This window comes from Molothrus aeneus, chromosome 3, assembly GCF_037042795.1.
Source record: "Molothrus aeneus isolate 106 chromosome 3, BPBGC_Maene_1.0, whole genome shotgun sequence".
Classification (NCBI taxonomy): domain Eukaryota; kingdom Metazoa; phylum Chordata; class Aves; order Passeriformes; family Icteridae; genus Molothrus; species Molothrus aeneus.
In genome coordinates, this window is record NC_089648.1 from 5,491,823 (window position 1) to 5,513,805 (window position 21,983).

At 47.5% G+C, this 21,983-nt stretch overlaps 1 protein-coding gene across 1 annotated transcript in view; it reads left to right on the plus strand.

Moving 5' to 3' along the window:
* RALGAPA2 (Ral GTPase activating protein catalytic subunit alpha 2) overlaps positions 1 to 21,983 on the plus strand; it is a 93,958-nt gene that overhangs the window by 58,420 nt on the left and 13,555 nt on the right. Inside the window, exon 38 of the mRNA XM_066546111.1 lies at positions 122 to 249. Coding sequence (XP_066402208.1) covers positions 122 to 249 — 128 coding nt within the window. The remainder of the gene's footprint in view (positions 1 to 121; positions 250 to 21,983) is intronic.

A 21,983-nucleotide genomic window follows, 5' to 3' on the forward strand; every position in this document is an offset into this window, starting at 1 on the left:
GAATGTCACACTGCAAGTCTCAGCATGGAAAACAACGTGGCCGCGCTGTTTTCGTGGCAAAATGCTGTACCAGTCTCCTGCAGTGGTTCTGAAGCCTGCTTTTCTCTTTTGGGGCGCCCAGGTGCCGTTTTTCGGTCCCCTCTTCGACGGCGCCATCGTGACGGCGAAGCTGCTGCCCAGCCTGATCTGTGCCACGTGCATCAACGCCAGCAGAGCCGTCAAGTCCCTCATCCCACTCTACCAGAGCTTGTATCCTTTTCCAGGGGGCAAGGCTCCCCTTGCTAGGGTTCTCACTTGGAGCATCATCCTGCAGAGAGGTAGGTTGGGATGAAAATCCCTCCTGTTTGATTTTATTAGGAAAGGTCAGAGCTTTCTTTGCATGCAGCTGGATGTTCTCAGTGGCTCAGACGCAGGTGCCATCCCGTGTATTCCAAATTGGAGTGGTAATAGCGCTGGAGTCTCTCACCAGCAGCTTCCACTTCACTGCTGGTGGGCTTGGGCTTTGGTCTGTGAGAAAAGGTAACTCCCAGCTTGCTTTCACACTGATAGAAGTTGTGGATTGTGTATGTCAGGCTGGTAGCCAGAGCTCAGCCATGCTTTTATCCTATCCAATTAACTTTACTTGGACTCACTACATTAATAAGGCAGATGGGATTTGTCCTCAGATACAGATGTTTCACGTCCCTAATTCCAGTTTCTTTCCAGTCACACCTGTCTTTGGGCATTTTCAGAACCTGTTTTCCACCAGTGGCTGGAAGGTAGCTGGAGATGTGCTTCTCTGGGACAGGAGTTGTGACACAGACTGTGGTTCTTGAGTGCTACTCAGAGTTAGCACTGGTTTGCACCCATGCTGGGGTCTTCTCATAATGCCATCATAGATTTCATAGCTTGTTTTGCCAATCACATCACTTACCTCAGGACAAACACTCACTGCACTTTGCTTTCCCTGGGGAGCATTTGATTTGAGTATTTTTCTAATCACATGACTTTGAGAAAGAGTTTGTGAAATATTTTGATCTTTGAAAGAACATTGAGGAATTAGTTTAAGATGCACATTTTTAAAACATGGAATATCCTCAAAGTGCTTGTTAGGGTTTTGTTTTAAAAAACTAAATGAAAATAAATAAATTTTAACCAGTATACTTTGCAAAAGTAATCAGAAATGAAAAGTATCATTGTAGTTAAGTAGATTTGTGTTAATAACTAATTGTTTACTCATTGTAAAGCAAATGGTGGTGGTTGTGCAAACTGTGGCAATGCCTGACAGGTGAGTCAAGGCTGGCTCTGTTTTCTTCTGTTTCTTGAGAGAAATGTAGCAAATTCCTGAAACTGTGCTGTGCAGAATTTAGCTTAACCTGTCTGTTTCTCAGTGTTCAATACTAAAGTAACAGTGTATTAAAATGGACATAAGTAGCAGCAGTTACAAGAGCGAAGCTGTCCCATCCCCTCACTCCCAGCTGGAGTCCTCCCATGTTTTGGCATTGAGCATTTTGTGAGTGAGCAGCACTCACCAGCTGGCCGTGCTCCTGCTGTCCAAGGGGGTGTCCCTGAGGGTCCCTGTGCATCCCTGGGGGGACAGAGCTGCACAGACACTGCGGCACAGGGCACTGCTCTGCACAGGTCTGAGGCAGCATCTGTCCCCACATTCTTGTCCGCCTTTTTCTGCGTCTGCTTTTGCACCTGTGCTGTCCATAGTGAATCAACTGCCACTTGTCTGTCTGATAAATGAAAATGGATTGAGAAACTCCTGAAATGGCACAAAGGGGATGTGGTGGGCAGATCCCTTTGGGGCCACACTGGAGCAGGAGAGAAAGCTATCTGTAATTCATTCCCTAGATAGTGCAGACTCTGAGATGCACTACAGCCAGCAGCTGAATGTGAGTGTGTAGATGTGTAAAGGTGATGTTGGGCCTGTCCAGTGCAGCTCCCAAAGGGTGAGTGATTCAGGTCCAGTGTTTGCTGTGCCAGCTGCTGTGAGCAGGACACGAGGCAAACAGACCCAGCAGTGCAAACAGTAAATGGAAGTGCCATTATCAGACTGGAGATGGAAATAACTCAAAAAATATCAGTGAGAGGGAGAAATAGAAATCAATGTCCCTGGCAAAGTGAGGGATGATGTTTGGCACACACCAGTCACACCTGCAGTTGGGATAAGGACTGCAGGCTGGAGTGAGGCAGATCTAAGGAGGATCTGCAGCTCCTCTTTGGCTCATGGGTCATGTTAAAAGGCAACATCCCTGCTAAGGGTCCATAGCTGAAGATGTTTGGACTCCGGTGTGGTTACAAACAGATCAAACACTTCAGCTGATGTCAGTGGTTCCGTGGGGATGAGGTGCTGCATCCATGCTGCAGCAGTGGCAGGGTGTGAAGAACCTGCAGAGACTCATCCCTGTTCTGCCCTGGTGGTGCTGGGAAGCCGGGGCAGCATCTTGCCAGCAGTGACAGCTGAAGTCACTTGTTGGAAAGTCTGTAAACTCCGGCTACAGCTGCACTTGTCAGGGGCTGTAAGGGAAGTGTAATCAGCCACAGAGATTAATTTGCATCTCAATTAGGAAAGAGTCAGGAGGAAGCTGTAGGGTCTGTTGCTGGAAGGTTGTGGAAGAAATCTCATCAGGCACAAAAGGCTCCCGACTTGGTGCTCCATCGAGCGGAGGACAATATCAGAGTCTGGTTTCCATGGGGACCGGGACCGCAGAGCCGCGGGAGCATCTCGCTGCCCGCAGCCGCTTGGTCATGATGACACAAATTCCACTGCCGTGCCCAAATACAGATTTCTGTTGGAAATCTCTTTGAAAATTAGGAAGGTAACTATGGCAGACCACATCAGATTTTTTTTAATCTCTTTTTTTACGTTTATGTAACGCTTTTGGTTTTAAGGAATTCATTAGGGCAAGAGATTCGTTAAAATATATTATTAAACTTATATAAACTCTTATATTTAAACTTCAGATTAGAGTTGTTCTGGCTACAGGTTCTTTGTGCCCATGGAAGGGCACATGATGGCACTCCCAGGGTGCTGCATGCACAGCTCAGTTGTCTTTGGAACAGCGCTGTCTCTGCCACTGCCGCAGTGCTTCCATGGGCGGGGATGATTGTGCATCAGTTTATGTTCCAAATTCCCATTTTATTCCTCCTTGGTGCCATGGAGCAGAGAGGCTGAGTGGCTGCAGCCCCTGCTAATTGGGACTCTCGCCATCCTTGAGTAACTGCTGAGCATGAGGCAATGTGCTCCAGCAGCCTCTCCAGGCTGCTTTTTTCAGGCAGTGTCTGACTTTTAATGTGACTGGGACTTACAGAAATCATAAGTAATAAGATTACTTCAATTTTACAAGAACAAAAAATAATATTTAACTATAATTGTTGTATTGAAAGGAATATATTTATGCAGGTTTTTGTGTGCATCCAAGCCTCTTTTGTATGTGCTGTGGAAAGAGGAACAACCTCTCTTGCAAACAATTAATTACATGTCATAACTAAGCAAGGGTCTGTTGTGTTTCCAGCAATACTGAATTTTTCAAAAACTGGTGAGAGTGGGGCTGCAAAAGTGCATCTCTGAACCCTCTTCCAGCTTGTGTGAAACAAGCTGTGTGCTGGGAAGGATTTCTGAACACTTGTGTGATCTGGAGTGCCGTGGCACTCAGCTGCAGCAGAGCTCCTCTCTGGGAGCTGCTCTTGTCTGAGGATAAATACTGGGGGAAAACAGGGTTTGGATTGAAGTATTACAGCTCTGCTGATTGAAGATTGGCAGCTGCTGTCTAAGCTGACAGTTCCTAAGCTCAGGTGCTAGTCAGCCTTCAGACATGAAAATGTAGCTAGTTTGGCAGGTATCAGGCCTTTTGGTTGGCCCATAATTCAGTCCTGGTCTCCAGAAAGACACTGGGATTTGGAGATAGTGATGTCTGAGAAAAAAGCTCCTCCTAGAATGCCCAGGGAAATGCAGTTCTCACTGCCCAGGTTATCTTTCCAAATGGAGTCATTTCTTTTCTCCTTGGATTGAATTGGTTAAATTTAAAAATTGTTTCAGTGTTATTTTGAGTATCTCACCACTTTGTTTTTGTATTTCCTCCACCATTTCAAATAACTCTTTGTACTCTCAGTCCTTCCTGACTGGGATGCTAAGTGAGTTTAGAGAAGAGTAGGAAATACCCCATCGTGTCTGAAACGTTACCTCAGCTTTGAGGAGCTCTTTGTAATCTGCCTTGGGGAGGATGGAATGTGTCCTGTGTGCCAGCACCAGTGGGCTTCTTCCCTGTGTGTGTTTTTCAGTGACTTCTGGTAGTCTTCAAGTTGTGTCCTTAGCAATTCAAGCTACTTCATGTACTTCCTGTGAATGGGTAAATAGGGAGCTAGCTCTTGTTGGGGTTTATTAAGGCACTGATTATAAAATTATCTCTGTGCACAATCTCACTCTTGGGATGAGTTGTTTGTTCTTATGGGCAGCAGAGGGGTTTGACCTCATGCTGCCTGTTGACTCCTGCACTCCACTTTGCTGTGACACATCAGGCTCTGACGGTGTCTGTGCATCGGGACAAGCACAAGTGAGCATGGTGGGGATGAGAGCTCCTTATGTAATATCTCAGCACTGGATGTCACCGTTTCCCAGCTCACAGTTTGCACTCCTCTTTGTGGACCTGAGGAAAACACAGCCCTTACCCGGGAGAAGTAATTTGATACATGAGTAATTCTGCCACTGTTTTCTCCACTGTAGTGGCAGTGGTGTGCCGGCTGACTTGTGCCAGCCAGCAGCTCACTGGGGTAAAGCCAAAACTCCATTTAAACACATAACTAAAAAGACATTCATAACTTTAATTCATTACAACTCATCCAGATATTGACATACTAATATATCCTGGATGTGTTAATATCTGGAACCAAGAAGATTAAGCCAAGAACATCAGCTTCAAATTCTGAATTAAATCCCTTTCTTGGCTTAAGCCAATTTCTGATTAACCTAATAGAGAGTGCCCAATCTGCTTACCTGCTTTATCTGTGAAAGAAAGGTATTTGCTATGATGGACTTAATTGTGTGAATGGCTGTCAGATGTTCTGGAGGCTCGTGTGGTGTCAGACACGTTTTGTGTCCCTCTCAGTGTGTGTTTCGTGGCACTGGCATTTGGAGCTCTGCTGTGGGTATAAGGCAGTGTTTGATCCTGCCGGGGAAATGAGATGGAAAGCCTGTTATTCCTTTCAGAGAGGGTTCACAGTTTGTCCCCTTTATTTCATCCAAAGAAGTGGTGCCCTCCAGCTATATCGATGCTGATAGGAATGGCTATGAAATTCTAAAGCATGTGTCACAGGAGCTGTGACAATTTATGTGACATGGCACCTGACGGTGTGCTGCAAGCGGCCGGCCCTGGCTGGCACGAGTGCCTGTCAGTGGCCAGTGTCTGTGGGCAGCAGCAGGTCCCTCTCCCTGCCCTTGGCCAGGGATGCCCAGACCCGAGGGCAGCCGAGGCACTGGCAGCTCTGCCCTTCATCTTGCACAGCCCCTGCTGCAGCCGATCAATGGCCAGGCTGGCTGTGTCCTCTGCCTTCCCTCCTCACAGCCAGAACCTTCTCCAGGCAGCAATCGATGCCTCTAATCTGCTCCAGCCTGTAATAAGTCATGCGAGGCAAAGCTTTTAGGTGGCATTACATGGGATTGCGGAGGCGGCTCCTCAGCTCTCATTCATAGAGCCCTTCATGGACTCGCAGAGAATCCACTGCGTCCCCTCGGTGCATATCTAAAGAGTATGAAATGCTTCTGCAGGTCTAAACTCCACATGCTGCTGCACCGTGCACACACAATGGGATCACATTTCTCTATTTTCTGTTTCGTGTCCATTCCTGAGCCTGCTGGCGGGCCCTTGTTAGACACACAGCTTGTGCCCGCATTGCTGGGGTAGCAGGGAGCAGCCAGGGGGGCAATGGTGCAGTTTATTTTGTCACTATAACATGAGGCACCACTGTCCTCCCCCGCGGCTGGGAGCTGCCAAGTTTGCTGAGGGCTGTTGAGAAAAGTCCCAGGCTGATTCTGACACGGAGTTTTAAACTGCTGATCTCTGGGCAGTAGCACCAAATAAACCCCAGCACTAGTAGAGGCTCTTCTTTGCTGGCTGATATCATGGAGAGTTCCAAAAACAAACCTGGAGTTAAGTGACATCGAGAATGTAATGTGTTTTTAAATGAAAAGTGAGTTCACTGTGTCAGGGGGAAAAAACCCAACAAAACAAACTCAATGTTGTATTTCTAAATGACATGCATACTAGTATATGTGTGCTGGTTGCAAACAAGGGTCCTAAACTACACAGCCATGCCTCTTTATGCCCTGCCGGAGACTGGGAAGTTCTGATCTTGCTGGAAATGGTGTGGTTTGGGTGGTGTCACCGTGCCCTGCCGAGGCCCTTCCCAGCAGCCCGGGCTGGGGATGCCTTGCAGGCAGCTTGCAGGAGCACACAATGAGGTACAGGGCTTTGTTTATGAGCAGTAAATATCCCTTCCGCGAGAAGGTGTGGTGTACACAGAGGTGCAAACACCTGTCCTGCCACGGTGCTTAATGTTTTCTCCTGGGTTACACAAAGAGCCCCTAATTTGTGTTTCGTGAGAGGCACTTGCTCATTCTTTGGTTTTTTGACAGAAGCAAAATTGGTATATTCGAGTTGCTAACAACTACTTCATCCCATCTTGTGCCGGTTCTTGCCTGTATGCGAGGGCTTCACACTCTGTGTCTTTGCAAAGCAATTTTTGCCGTTTCCCCCCCATTAACTTTGAAGGGATGCGCGTAGCTAAAGCTGCATTGTGTCTTTCAGGAACTTCCCTGTGAATTCCCGCTCGGGTTTTGTCGCAGGCAGGCCGGCGAAAAGCGGAGCGCGTTGTGTTCCTGCGGCTGGGCCGCGGGTGCGGAGCGGGGCCGGCCGTGCCGCAGTCGGAGCGGGCGGCGGGGGCGCGGGCCGAGCCCTCGCAGGGCTCCCGCGGGCCCCGGGGTCGCTCCCCCGGGCGCGGGGCTTTGTGCGGCCGGGCCGGCTCATTAGCATGCGGGCCGGGCGAGCGGGGCTCTGCTGGCTTACCAGCTGTTCCTGCTGCTCCCGACAATGTCCGGCGGGCCGGGCTGGCCGCGCTGCGCGGCCGCCGCTGCGCTCCAACAGCCTTTCCGCTGGGGATGCCCACGTGGCACCGCAGCGCCGGCCGGCCTCGCATGGCATATGGTGTCTGGATTCATACAAGATGCAAAACTATTCTGCCGCTAATGCACAATGACTCATAGCATTGCTAATTTTTCCAACAAAAGCCCACTTCCACACCCACACTTTTAACCCCTCAGGCTAAAAAGCCTCTTCTTTAGTTTCAAAGCCATGGAAATGTAAGGAGGTGGCTTCTGGATCAATATCTGAAACCCTATATTTATTTAAAGCATATGCACGCTCTAACGCGTATTTTAAATTTCTGTGAAAGCCAGTTTGCAAATTGCCACTATAACGTGCGGCAGGTTTTTTGTTCCAAAGTGGATTCGTTGTCAAATGCTGGGGTTTTTTAATTTTTCAGTAGTTAACATATTAAAAAAATAATCTGAAATCACCACCATAGATAATAAAAGGTTATTTTCATTTAAGAGGAGGGAATCCAAGCATTGTAGCCAGTGGACCTACAAGGATTACGTATTGCAGCACAAGTTCCCAAGCCACTTGGTGTAAGCAGTTTGTAGTATTTGGGGATCTTTGCTGTTTACCGGCTCTTCAGGGACAATAATAATGCACTTTCCAACTAGAGGGAGCTGCTGGTATCCCTGATGCTGATTCTTAACCTCCCAGTCTAATTCCTTTGTGCAGAACGTATGGCGATCGTTCGGATGTTTTAATAAAATCAAGTTAAATTACCCCGAGTCGTTTAGATTAAAAGGCTGCCTCTCAGTTCTTGCAGTGCAATCATCAAATTAAACAGGGAAATTCGGGGAAAACTGAAGCAGATCCTCGTTGCTTTTTGTGGAATTATGTAGGTCGTGAAAAGGCTGGCGCAGAGCGCTCCGAGACAAAAAGCGTGCGGGAGGCAGGAGTGCGGGAAGCGCCCGCTCCCGCTCCCTCCGGCGGAACAAAGGAACAAAGGGACCTGTGGCCAGGCTCCGAGGTGGCCAGGCTTGGTGCTCAGGCTCCCCAGGAGCCACTTGTTACAGGGTCCCCTGCGGGCAGCGCTGCAGCAGGTGAAGGCTCCTGCCGGCAGGGATTTAGGAAGCAACTTTGCTAGGGAATGGTTTGAGCGCTCCTGGGAGGCTTCACGGTGGCCTGTGGTGGGATACGCTGTGTCCTAGCCAGGGCAAAAGCCCAGGTGCTGGCTTTGGAAAGGCACTTTCCATCCAGCAGGGCTGCTCCCTTGTCCCAGAAACAGCCGGGCAAGGCTCAAAGGCTGCAGGAGAGCAGATCCACGTGTGGGCATTTCCATGGGTACTTCCCAGCACTCCAGGGACTGGTGGTAACACAAAACATGCAATCACCAGTACAGGTTTATGTCATGTTTCAAACTTCTCTTTTGAAGAGACCCTGACTTCAGTGTGTGGTTCTCATCAGCCATGCATGCTGGTATTGCTTAATGAAAAGTTAAGGAATAACTTTCTAAATGGGAAAAACATTTTTCGGCTTAGGTTTGTTTTCTTTATGACTTTGTTTCTCTGCTTTGAAAATGAGTGGCTGAGTTGAGTGCTGGCCATGCTTTGAGGAGGTGAGACAGATCTGACTCCCTTCCAGCCTGACTGGCTCTGTGCAGCTGATACCAAAATGAGGCAGGCACAGAAATTTTTGTGCATGCTATATAAAAGATACTTTGATGGGCAGCACCATAATCCTACATTGCCCTTTAGAGAGGGAAGGCTTCCCCTCCACCTGCATTTGAAAAGCTTTGAAAGCCATTCTGTTACTGTGGACATGAACATGGTGACATCAAGTGAGATGAATATGAGAAAATGTGCTACAAAAAGTAGCTTTCTGGCTGGCATATTCAGTTTATGGGGTTTTTTCCTCAGCATCACAATTGTGTGTATTTCCCAGTGCTTTTAACTGTCAGGTTCTACTGTATAAACAGGAGCAGATGGCTTTTGAGGATTTCTTAAACCTAATGTTTAGTAACAATCTAGTGCATGTACAGTATTTCCTGTTAAACAAAGTCTCAGGTAATTTTCTGGGTTTTAGTACTTCTCTGAATTGGTGTTTTTTGGAGAACGTATGGCGTTGGTCTCTGTAACTTGTGCTGACCAGCTGCATTTATGGCACCTCTTTAGGGTCATCCACCTGGCTGATTTTCACCCATGAGACAGTGTGGATTACTGCCACCTTGCTGGTCTATGGTTTGTGGCTTCCTGAAGTAAAACAGGCCTTCCCCTGCACACCTTCCAGCTGGGAACCCCTGAAGGGTTGTTTGGGGAGCAGTTATTTCTCTGAAGTCTTAGTGTCACCTGGGTAACAAACTTGGGGTTAGCTCAGTCCTGTCTCAGTCCTGCAAAGCCTTGAAACCAAAAATGTGCTGTGACATTGAATCCATTGCAGCTTAGGGAGAGAGCTCAAGCTCCCAGGCCTTTGCTTTTCTGTGTTTCTGAAAGCTCTTTCCTGAACTTGTGCCATCCCTATGACCCTGACTGGCTTCTTGGTATTGAAAGGGGGCTTGTGAGGACTGTGCTTGCCAGACTGGCACCCTTCAGGCAGTGTGGCAGGGCAGGCAGGATGACAGAGACCCAGAGCACTTTGGAGAACAAGCCCTGAGGCTGATGCTCAGACAGTCCCCAGATCATAAGTGAACAGGGCTCTGCACTCTGAATTTCTGTGTCCAGCCCACCACCTTCCTCTCCCTACTGCCAGCCTCTCTCAAAGCTGGGGAATGTGATGCCCTGAAAACACCTTTTCCCACAGCAGCTCTGGTGGTAAGAAATGGAAGATTGTTCTGTCCTTAACTGTTAAATACAAGTCTGTATTATCTGAAGGTCTCAAGTTGTAAGAACAGCAGTTACACCCACATGTGCCAGGCTGAGTAATCAAGGGAGAGCACAACCCTCATCGTTAACTCCCTGAGCCTGGCAGGAGAGAGGGATTGTTCCAGTCCAGGAGAACTGTTTGAATTCAGAAACCTTTCCTTTCTAGGCTTTTGCAGAACCTGTTGGGTTTTGTGCTCCCATGTTTTATGACTTGTTGCCATGATAATTCAGCTCATCTTACAGGTTTCTCTAATTGTGATTGATGTGTAATCATTCATTTTATTGAACCTCATTAAGGTCTGTGAACCTCTGTCCCAACTTGCAGTAATTAGAGCCCAGATAGCCATTCCATCTGTTCCCAAGCACTGGTTAATTAATGAACTTTTAACGTGTTCTTTGCCTTGTAAAAGCCCTCAGTATTCTCAAGTTGCTGAATAGGATTTGCATGCCAGCATTTCCGTTTGTTTCAAATGCCACAGCAACGTGCAGTTTGGAATCCCAAAAGTCAACACACAAAGTCCCAGGATCTCGGAAAGCAAAGTGGAGAGATTTTACTTTCTGTTCTCACTTTGTGCATCAATTACAGTATCTGTGAAACTGGAGTTTGCAAACAAATGCCTCATAGGGTCTCCTGTGTTCTTTACTGCCCAAACCAAGGGGTTTGAATCTTCCTTTATATTGCTAAAGAGACTACACAGACATCAGTAAACCAAATGTTTCATTTTTCATGGTAGTACTTACTGGAAGAACATTAGAAACATGATACCTACAGACACAGGTTTTCCTGCCCTCATATTTCATCCTTTTGTTACATTTTGAGCATCAGGCCCGAGACAGCTTTGCTAGTTTTATGTAGCATTCACTACAAGGAGATTGTTAGAATGGAGCAGAATCCAGCACTGCTGCTGGAGTTGTCAGAGAGACTGCTGTGGTCCAGGACTGGGAGAAATCAGCAGGACCCAAATTTCTGAGAGTTTTTCTGCTTCACCTTTGTGCATTCTGACTGTGCAGTAACATGCTGAGTCAGTGATCTGTGTGCAGAGAATAAATCATTGCATTTGAAAAAATTCATTCGATTTCTGTTTGCTGAGCAGACTAGAGAGGCAGCATTTCCAGTGGCAGGAGTTTAAAGAAAATATTAGGGTTTTTGTGCATTGTTGCATTTGTGATCTGCTGCTGGTTTTTACACACAGGACTGTAGTGCAGGGCTGTAGCTGTGCTCTGCCTCATTTGGATTGATCTGTGTTTACCTTCAATATTCAGGACAAGAATTAAGTCATACTGCTCAACTCCCTCAAAATCCCTTTCAGCATCCAAAGGCCAACCATCTGTCCAGTCCAGCCATTCTTTCCTCCCCCAGTATGTGTTTTAGCCAGTGCTTTGAGCAAGGCTGTATCCTGAAGGAGCAAAATATGAAGGGAAATAAAGGTCTTGGGCCTGGGGCCATGTTTAGCAATGCAGACCCTGTAAATTGCAGATAATTTTTGTGAAACAAGTGCAGAGAGCCCCTGGTTCTGTGGTACTTCAGCGCGCTGGTCTGTGGCACGGTGGGTGTCCAAGGCACAGGCAGGCTTCTCTGTGGAGAGATTTCCAGAACAGCTACTTTTATTTCCTCTTCCAATATTTCTGTGTGCCAGATCCTCATCTCACCACTGATCGCACATTTCAAACAGTCTGCTTGGCAAATCCATGTGTGCTCCTTTTTAGGACTGAAGCATTTTAAGTTACTGGCAGATATGCAAGAAAAATGGATTTCTTTCTCAAGCATTTTGGGAAGTGCAGGTGTTTTGTCCGGAAATGTGCTGGCTTGTGTGCAGTGTCAGGTGTTTGGGGGCTCAGTCATGGTGCCACCTCCTCCCCATTGCTGATGTTCTGCAAGTCCAAGGCTGGGATCTTGTTGAAGTTATTCCAACACGTTGTTCCTCTGGCTGAGATTTAGTCAGAAACAAATCCATTCAGTGTGTGCATTTACTAAGGTGTGTTTGTAAATCATACCACTCCATTACAGCTGATATTTAGGGGGTGCACTTCTGTTTAGATGAAGAAAACTGGGATGTTCTTCCTAGGCAGTCCCTCTCCTGCTCTCCACAAGCCTTTACACTCTGTTTAACACACTCTCAGATGAAAAGATGTGCAGGCAATCTTGGTGAGGTTTGAGCAGCAAATAGGGCATCCAGGTGAAGGAATGAGAGCAGGGACCTCTTGCCCCTCTCTGGTGGGATCCTGCTTTTGCCTGTGCTCTGGTTTTCTGGATATGCAGAGATGTCCCCAGTGTTTACTTCTTGGGGCTGATGGATGTGATTCCTGCTGCAAGGACACCTACAGGCACAAATCTGTGCTTTAATGCAACAGAATGAGTTTAGATGCTGCATACGTATTTTAGCAATATTTTCTTTTAAATCTGTAAGCAGGGGTTGCATTCCACCTTTAGTTAGGTAAATGGAAGGGCTAATTAAGGGAATTACACTTAAGGCTGTTCTCTGTCAGGTAACTGATTTTATACAATAGGCATTTACATTAAGATTTTAATATTGCCTGTATTTAGTTTAATACTAACTTATTTTTATTCTTGGATTAAAATATTTTAGCAGCCTTTCTGGAGGTTGCCTTTAAAATGTTTGATGTTATTTGGGTTTATTAAGAGAGATAAGAGGGATGTTGTTCTATCAGCTGTTAAATATTATTGCATGTTAATCCATATTTTAAAAGTTCAAAGTCTGTGCTAGCTCGTGTTTCTCTGTTCTTGTTGCTGTTGGTACAGAAGTGCTCGTATGGAGCATTCCCATTTGTGTGAAAAATAGAATTCAGCTCAGGCTATGCATAGATTGTCAGAAAGATTAAAGTGTGCATCGTGCAATTTTTCCTCTTTCAGAAAGGGGCCTTTGATGTGCTAATGTTCACTTTCTCTCTTTTCATGGCAAAGTGCTGGGCATTGTTTTCGGGCTGCAGAGCAGTGTCTGCCTCAGAGAGGCAGATTCTAACGCCCCAGAGCCCAACCTTGCAAGGTAGCAGCATCTGCAGGGAGACTGCTGGCATTGTCCAGGGGATCAGATAGCAGTGTGCCTGCACAGATAAACACCAGGGCAGGCACGGAGGAGAGGTGTTGCCAAAAACAGCCAAATATTTAATATCCAATATCCCACTTCTGTGTGCCAGTGTTCCTGCTGTTACACCGAGTCACACGCCGCAAGCCCAAACTGAAAGCTTGGCAGTGCAAGAGGCGCTCGCTGTAGGCTCTGAAATCACACCCAAAGACAAGGCTGTCATGTATTTCCAAAGTTATTTGGCAAGTGAAATTATTTGGATGGGCTCATCTTGGGTTGCAGTGGGCATTTTCCAGCTAATGGATGAAATCCTGCAGGCTGCTCACAGGGCCAGCTTGAGCTGATGTAGCAGGGGCCTGATTTGAGTGGTGACAGTCACAGTGACAAAGGTGTGTGGAGAATGAGCAGCTATGAACAGCCTTTCTTATGCCAAAAGACACCAATTCTCCTTTTGTAATTGACTGGGAAGAAATAATTTCCTGAGTTCCTCAGAATGTAAGTATGGGAAGGGACAGTGTGTAACTGGGCAGGAGTGAGTGAGCGCTAGTTGTGTCCAGCAAAAGACGGATTAGTTGGTATTTGAATGATAAAAGCCTTTCTTTTCAAACTGGTTGAAATTTGAGACAGTATGTTAAACAAAACCTGGAATAAAACTTTGAATACAGGAAAACCTGACAGCAGCATGCAGTGTTCCTGCTGTGTAGCTTCTTCCCCGGGTCGCTGTCCCTGCATATCCCCCCCTTCTCCTCTTCCGCCAACTTTGATGCTTCATTAAAAATTCATCCTGTGCTCTGTGCCTTCTCTCTGGGATGCTCACGATCTCCTTTTATACCCAACATGACTCAGCAGTTAAGGATGTCAAAGAGCTTCAGAAGTTGAGCTTAAAAGGGCACTGGCTGCAAGCAGCAGTGAGAACACTGAGGAAGTGATGAGCTTCCCAGGTTTGTGCTCGGGCTGGGTCTGTGTGGAGGCTGTGCCACCTGGGCAGCAGGAGGGAGCTGCTGGGCACACACGCTGCCTCGGGGTCCTTTCTGTGCTGTGTGGAGCTGCAGACGGTGCTTGGAGGCACGTGCCGGGGAAGGGTCGGCCTGTGCTGTGATTTGTGGTGCCCTCACAAAGGAGCGGCTCTGTGCTGGCTGCAGAATGAGATGTGTCACAAGGGCCTGGCAGGAAGCAGATGGAAGGGGCTGTGTGGAGCAGAGTGGCTGTCGCCGGGGGCTCCGGGGCAGGTTTTTGGTAGCCTTGGAAAAATGACTGGAGCAGCTCACATGTCACCAGTTGCCATCCACCTCTCCTGCCTGCGCTGGCTTGCAGGGACCGGTGACTTTCCTGCAGGATTCCCCCCTCCCATCACAGCTGTCTGTGCAGCAGCACTGCCTCGCTCATTTGCCATCTCAAATCAGATTAATTGTCCATTTTAACAAAGTGCTGCCGCTCTGCGAGTCGGCCGTAATCTCATCGGGGTGGAAGTGGGTGCTCCATAACCCAGACACCTCGGGGGTGCAGGAGTACAGAGCTCCAGTGCTTGCACAGCACAGTTGCTCACTGATGCTCTTCCCTGGTGTATCTGTGTGACCCCCAACCTTGTGAGCACCTGGGGGTCTCACACAGGCCATTGCACATCCCACTTGGTGACATGCAGCTTCCTGAGCCCAGCCCCAGCCTGCTCTGCTCCTGCACTGCTCTTCAGCAGCTTTTAACCTGCATATGCTGAATGCCCCCAGCTGGGAGGGCTCCAGCATCATCTCAGCTTTTCTTTGAGACTACCTTGTGATTTGTCACTTTCTGTTTCTGCCATGTTTATTCCAATAGTCAGGAGATTTTCTTTTACACTGTTCTGGGGTTCAGCACTTCCATTCCCCTTCCCCTGTGAGTTAATAGCTGTATACAATATGTACCTGTATACCATAGTCTGGTTTCTGGTCTCATTCTCACTCCTTTCGAGAGCTGGTTTGAACCTGGTCAGTCCTGGGTGCTAAAGCAGGCTGTCAGCTCAGGTGTGCAGCCAGCCAAGCTGCCCTCCCCACTGCCCTCTCTCACTTCCACCATCATTTCTCTTGTGCTTGGATTTAGAACTTGGTTGTTTAATAGTGTATTGCACTGCTCACTCAGGAACTTATCCTGTAATTAACTGTAATGATAAGACTTCATGGCCCCCCTGAGTTACTAGAAACTTCCAGGAAAATTTTTTCAGGAACAGTAGAACATTTAGAGGAAGTTATCAGCAGTGAAACCAATGCATTGACTTGCCTTTTTGTGAAGGAGTCACTTATATTTTCAGTTTTGCTCCCTTTCCACTCACACATCCCACCTCATAAGTGTAAAAAACCAGATTTAATAAATATGCACCAGAATTTTAATTTACTCCTCTGGGAAAATGGGGAGCCATCACAGCGTACACACCGGCTGAGCTGTGCTGTGGAAGTGGAATCCAGTTTCCCTACTGGGAGGTCACTTTCAGGGGGAAAAAAATGTTATTATAAATGCTGACTTAATAATTTACTTTTGGGGATGCCATTCGGCCGAGGCAGCCGGCAGTGAGTGCGTGCTGCTCTACCTGTTGTGGGCTGTCTGTTGGAAGGGTATGTTCATTTAATGGATTTTAAGCAACATTATTCAAAGATCAACAGAAGGCATTCTGTGTTATATGAATAAAAGATTTCCCCGTGCTCCTTGTTAACCCTACAATGACAGTCAGTGTCATTGAAGTGCAGCCACCTGGCAGGGTGCTCTGGCCTCAGCTGCTGCAGGGCCTGGCTGGAGGCAGTGCCAGGTGTTGCTGTGCTGTGCCAGCCACTGGTCAGCATGGCCAGGGTGGCCAGAGGAACCTGCTGGGGGCACAGGTACAGCAGGGCACTAAAAACGGAGCCCTCACTGAGCCCTTGGTCAGCCCTGGAGGTGTTTCTGTGCCACCCACAGCCCTGTGCCCAGGGCAGCCCATGCTCAGTCCCTGCTTTGGAATATCCACAGATGTGTCAGGTGATAATTTTAAACCTCTGTCCTCCTTACATTGGTTTTAGTTTAAAGCCGGGAAAGCCAAGAACAGCCCTGCTGTTTCTTGCTTGTCTTTCTCTGATTTGTTCTTCCTTCCTACCCTCTAACATCGAGCAATTTCCCAGCTTGTCTCACCACAGCAACAAGTCTGTTTTGTGTTAAGCATCTTGCAAATGGTGTCACTCATAATGGATGTGATAATAAGCCCCAGTTACTTGTCCCTGATTGTAATAAATGTAATATATAGACCTATAATAGACCTGAAACTGAGCCATTTAGTGTTAGACCCAGAAATAATGAAAAGGTCTGTAATAAACTAGAAGGGGCAAAATTACTTTGTGTAATTGTATTTTGTTCAGCTTGTAGCTGCCAGATCATCATACTCTTATCAAACTGACAGGGTTTGGTAACATTTAGTAGGTGATAAAATATATTTATAAATTGGAAAGACTTGTTCCTTAATGAGTGAGCTTTGACAGTCCATCAGTTATATCCAAGGCACAGAGGTGCCCCTTTCTGAGATGTCGTTCCACTGGCTGTGATTCAGTTAAAACTAAATTAATTGAGCTTCTTTTAGCAACAAATTCATTTGGCATGTGCATTTATATTCCATATAATTCCAGGAATCCCTCTATCTGTGTGCTGCTCAGCAGCAGCTCAGCGAGGCTGGTCTCCTGAGCGCACAAAGCCACCTTAGTGTCACTGCAGTTGTTCCACGGGGTGGGAATCACACCCCATGAATGGCAGCGCAAATAATTTTGTTCTAGACTGTATGTAAACAAGTTTGTGGCATATTCTCATTTAGAAAGAGTCTGGCATTATCTCCCCTTCTCCTGTCTCTGGCAATTTAGGTTCAAAGCTGGGAATTGCAGAGGCTGGCACCTTCAGGTTCTGAATGGTTTGGAGTATGGCATTATCCCAGGAGATTCCCAGTTGTACCTTCACCTGGGTACTGCTGTGATGGAGCTTGACCTGTTCCTTGTCTCCAGGTGCACTGTGGAGCAGATCTCACATGGCATGTGAACTCTTCTAGTGACATTTCTGGCTTTAGAATATCCTTGTGTTTGGGGAGAGGAGTGGCAACAAGTGTAGGAATGTTAAATATACATTTAACATGGCTGTTAAACTGGAGACACTGCAAGTCTGTTTGTGTGCAATGTGCAATGACTAAGGCATAACAGCACCAGTTCAAAAACCTTTATAACCCTCTCTCTTTCACTTTTTTGGGCTTTTTTTTTAACTATAAAATTTTAAGATATGAGTGAATACCAACAGCATTTTTTCATCAATAGATATAATTCATAAAATAAACTCACAAACCTTGTGGGCAAGTTCATGCCTTTCCTACATGTCTGGGCACAGGATAGGAAGGTGTAGCTGGCCCAGCATCCCCCTGCCAGCAGCTCCTCTTCATTTATGGTGGGAGAATCTCATTGCCCAGCTGTCCTGGCTGCACCACCTTGAGATCTGGAGCTTGGCTGGATCCCTGTGAGCTCCACCTGGATTTCACAGTGGAGATAGTGTGGATCCTGGCTGAGTGGCTCGCTGTGGTCCTAGCATGGCTTCTTGCTCTCCCCAGTGCCCTCAGGAGAGAGGAGCTCAGCATCACTGCTCTGGGGCACTGGGAAGGTGGCTTTCAATTAGATTGGGCAACTCCTGTCCCTTTATCTCTCAGGATTGAGGAGGGAACTGTATGGCTACTTTCAGAGAAAGTACATTTGGGGGGAATCATGCCCCACTAATTTGCTGGTGGAAAACCTTGTGTCCAGGTGTCACAATACAGAACTCTTTCATAAGGAGCCTCTCAGTGTGCCCTGCAGAATGAGTTACCAGTCAGGGCTCCTGCAGCTCTGAACTGGTAACAGGCCTTTATGTCATCATTGTAATTGAAATATTTTCATCCAAGCCGTGTTAGTACAGTGGTAAGCATGGAATGCAGTGGCCAACTGGACCTTGGATGAGCAGAGGGCTGGTTGCAAAATGTAGAGTGCCATGTTTTGAGCACAGTTATGTGTGGTTTGTCACCTCTGTAGCACACAAGGAACATGCTTAATGGGAACAAAGTTAATAAAGGGAATGAGGTGCAGGCCCAGCTTTTTTTTTCAACAGAGCAGGTACAAGCACAACTGGCTGGGAGGAGAGCATTGCAGGGACTCTGGAAGAATTACAGAGCTTTGGGTAGGGATGAGCTCTGGTGCTGTCACTGTACAGAGTGGCATGGGAGCCGGGGGTGACCCGGTGTCCCTTTGCTCCAGCTGCAGAGCACTTGGTCTGTAATGGCTCGTGTGTCTGCTCCCGAGGGCTTCCCGCCTGCAGGAGTGCTTGGAAATTAAGATGAAAGCTTCTTTTCTGCCTTATTCATAATAAATGCAAGGTTCTCCCCTGAAGCACTTGGCATGACTAATGTGCCACATATTCTTGCTATCCCAGAGCGGTAGGCGAGTGCTTCTGCCAGACCAGGTGCTCACAGCACACCTTGGGCCCCGCGCTGCCCAGCAGCATCAGGAGCCAGGCGCCACCGTGGTGGAGCTCCCCACAGACAAGCGTGAGCTGGAGCCTTTAGCCTCAGGGCACCTTCAGTATGGCTTTGCTGTTACACTGCTTGATTTCCTCAGAGATGCTCTGAAACCGTGTGAAATGTGTTCCTGTTGTTGTTGAGCTGCACTTTCCCCTTTAAAGCAATTACTGGCGACCGTCTGCGTGGGAGCTGTGTGCACTGGGAAATGCTCCCTGTGACTCCGAGCACTCACAGGTTCCCTGAGACCCACCTCCATCAGTCAGCACTAAGGTTCTTTGGTGATCTTTGTGATGGACCCAGGTCCTGCTGCGGGGAGGGAGGTGGCAGAGCTACAGGTACCATGCCAAGGTGCTGGGAAAACAAACGCTCCACAAATGAGGAATCCACTTGCAGACCTCTCCGTACCTGTGGGTCTCAGGGAGAGTCATGTCTCTTCCACACCAGGGTGTTCTGGGCTCCAGCCATCCTCCTCCAGCACAGAGGGCTGCCTGTCAGTGTGATTGGTGGCACAGCAGCAGAAAATTATGCCGCAGAGAGGATGAGCTCTTGGTTTTGGCAGCAGAGAATCGTCTGCCTGTTTTGGATAAGGAGGAGGAACAGCAGCCCTGGCACGGGCCGGCCCTGCTCCGCCAAGGGAGCCCTGGCTGCCCCGGCTGCAGTGTGGACAGATGGCCGTGATGGGGGCTGGCCATGGGGACAGGGGCCCCACAGACCCCCTCGGTCACACAGCCTCTGCTCGCGCGCGTCTCATGTGTTACATGGACCGATTCAAGGCGGGCGTCACTGGAAAGTTTCCATCTCAGATGCTTTGGTTTATAAAAAGCACATAAGTCTGTGGTGGCTGAGAGGTACAGTTTGATTGCACCTGTTTAGTGAAGGATATATGTTACTAAAATTCCCCCAAAAGTTCTCGGTGAAATTCATGCGGTGGTGGTGGTCACTAGACCATAAATGATGGCGAGCCCAGCCAAGCAGATTGAGTTTCACACCAAGACTGCCTAACACCACATTTTAAAAGCACAGTAACTCCATCCTCCTCAGAGCTGGGGAGGACAATTAGGTGCAGAAAGGTCATCAGCCAACACATCTCTGCTAATCTCAGTTTTACGGTCCTGGCTTTAGTCTGCTTTGGTAAGTCCCAAACATTTATGTTCTTGTTCTTTTCCAAACCGCTGCCGCAGTGTCAGGAGCAAACCCTTTTTGTGAACCATGATACAATCAGGAGGAAACTGAAATAGATATTTCTTGCATTGAACAGTAAGTTCAAAGATTTTCTGCAGGTCTCTCTAATTGGATAAAGAAGGAATTGGCACTGTGGACGTATATCCAGCCTTGATGTCCGATGGGCTGGAAAGAGCTGTCTCCCTCTATACTTTGAGCTTCTCCACTGGCCTGATGCCCCAAAAGCCCTTCTCTGGGTGGGCTGCACATCACAGATGGGAGTTGCAGCAGGTCCATGCCAGCAGGCCGCATTAGGGTCCCCCTGGAGCTGCAGGAACAGGCGTTGCAGCAAGTGCTCCCGTAGACCCTGGCTGTGTCCTGGGTGCCAGGCATGGCACTGGTGCCCTGTGGTGTTGGCACAACCTGTGGGCCATGGAGAGCAGCCAGGCATTTCTCCCCAGCCTGGGCACAAACCCACAAACACTCCTGTCTTTTATTTGCCCGCTGTGTTAGCAGAGCACACTGTTCTTTCCATGTATAGTGACAGTATATAAATGCTGCCAAAATGTTTTTATTTTCAAACAGTAGTGTGGGGCAGGATGGGGTGGCCATTACTATGAGCAGGAGTGAGGCCCTGAGAGTTTTGCTTGAGGTCAGCATGGAGTTCAGGTTAATAAGCAAAAGTTCTGTATTTTCAGGATCTGCTTGAGTCATCCTCTTTATATTCCCTTGTTTCTCAACAGGGCAGTTTGGTATGGTTTAGTGTTGTGTTTGTGTGCAGGGAGGGAAACAGTGGGAAGATCCTGGCCCTGGGATGGCTCAGGTCACCTGCAGAACTCAGATTATGAGGACTTTGAAGGGTTTTCAAGGTCATTATGTTTTAAACTATGTGTCTGAAACTGGCTCTGTGTTGTAGAGGTTAAATGTGGAAGTGCTGCTGGTGCTGGCTGGTATCTCCCTCTCCAGTGAATTTTTGAGAGCTTCTGCCTTTTGTCTTCCTTTGCATCCTCCATCTGGAAGGATGTCCTGTGTGTTTCACTTTGCAGGTCATCCTGCTGCTACAATAGGATGTTGCGGTTTTTTGCAAATAGCTGATGTTTACATTTTAATATGTTGGGGTTTTTTTTCAAACAGCCTTCAATGTGTGGTTGAAATGTTAAAATTATTGGTATGCTGATAAAAGACTACTAAAAGCTCATAATATTCAAATAATGAGATTTGATTGCTGTATTCAAATAGGACCTAAATTCCTGCTCTCTCACAGTTTTATATGTCAATATATATCAATAATTCACACCTTGTCATGGCTCTCAATGTCATTATTTCATACAAAATGAAAAAAAACCAAACCTGTTTGTGTCTGTCTAAAAGATTTTGCTCTGGAGTTTTGCCTTGGCAGAAGCAAAATGTAAAATAATGAAGCCGTGGAGGGGTGGGTCAAATTGCCGTACATATTAAAAGAGGAGCTTTTGATCAGCTTCTTTGAGGGTCTGGTATAACTCCATTTATCTGCAGATCTCAGGGGACGCCCCCAGCCCCCAGATAATGGGGGACTTAGTTAATCAGGGCAGCCAGCTGTCCAGCTTTCCACCGGGGTAGGGTTCAAGCTCACAGCCCATCCTCTGCACCCAGGCCTGCTGCAGCAGTGGATTTGTGTGTTCCCTGCAGCGCTCCAGCCCTGGGGCTGCTCTAGGAAAGCCAGCCAGGCACTTGGGGCTCCCTCCCAGCTCTGCTCAGAGCTGGGGGGTTGCTGATCCATGGTTGCATTTGAAAACCAGTAGTTTGTGTGGCACTTGATCTAAATTCTGCTTGGTGTTGGGGGCACCTTGGTGACAGAGCTTGCAGTAGAGCTGTGACACAAAGGTCAGGTTAAAGAGGTTCAGAGTGAGGTTCTGATGTTTGTAACTCAGTGATATTTTTGTGGTTGGCTCTTAGGCTGAAGGCACAGCACATTTCTGTGGGGCAGCCCTGACAGAAGTATTGCTCCAGAGATTTTCAGGATAGACTCGTTCCTACAGGGCAATAAATAGGAAATCTTGTGATGCTTTTTTTACAGGACGGAGGTGTTTTCCAGAGGGTTTTTTTACAGCTTGTTCACGATGCCTCCACATTCAAATTCCTAAACTTCAGTAAAATTTCAGTTGACTCTTTCTTTTTTTAATGAATCCCAACTGTTCTCCCAAATGTGCGTGAGACAGATATAGCAGGGAGTTTAATTTCACTCTGCTGCGGTCGCTTACCTCCCTTTTGATTAAGCTGTGAGCACAAACAAGCACGGGCACCCCACTCGCTGCCCGTATGGCAGGAGCTGCCGTGCTCCCGCTGCTCCAGGGAG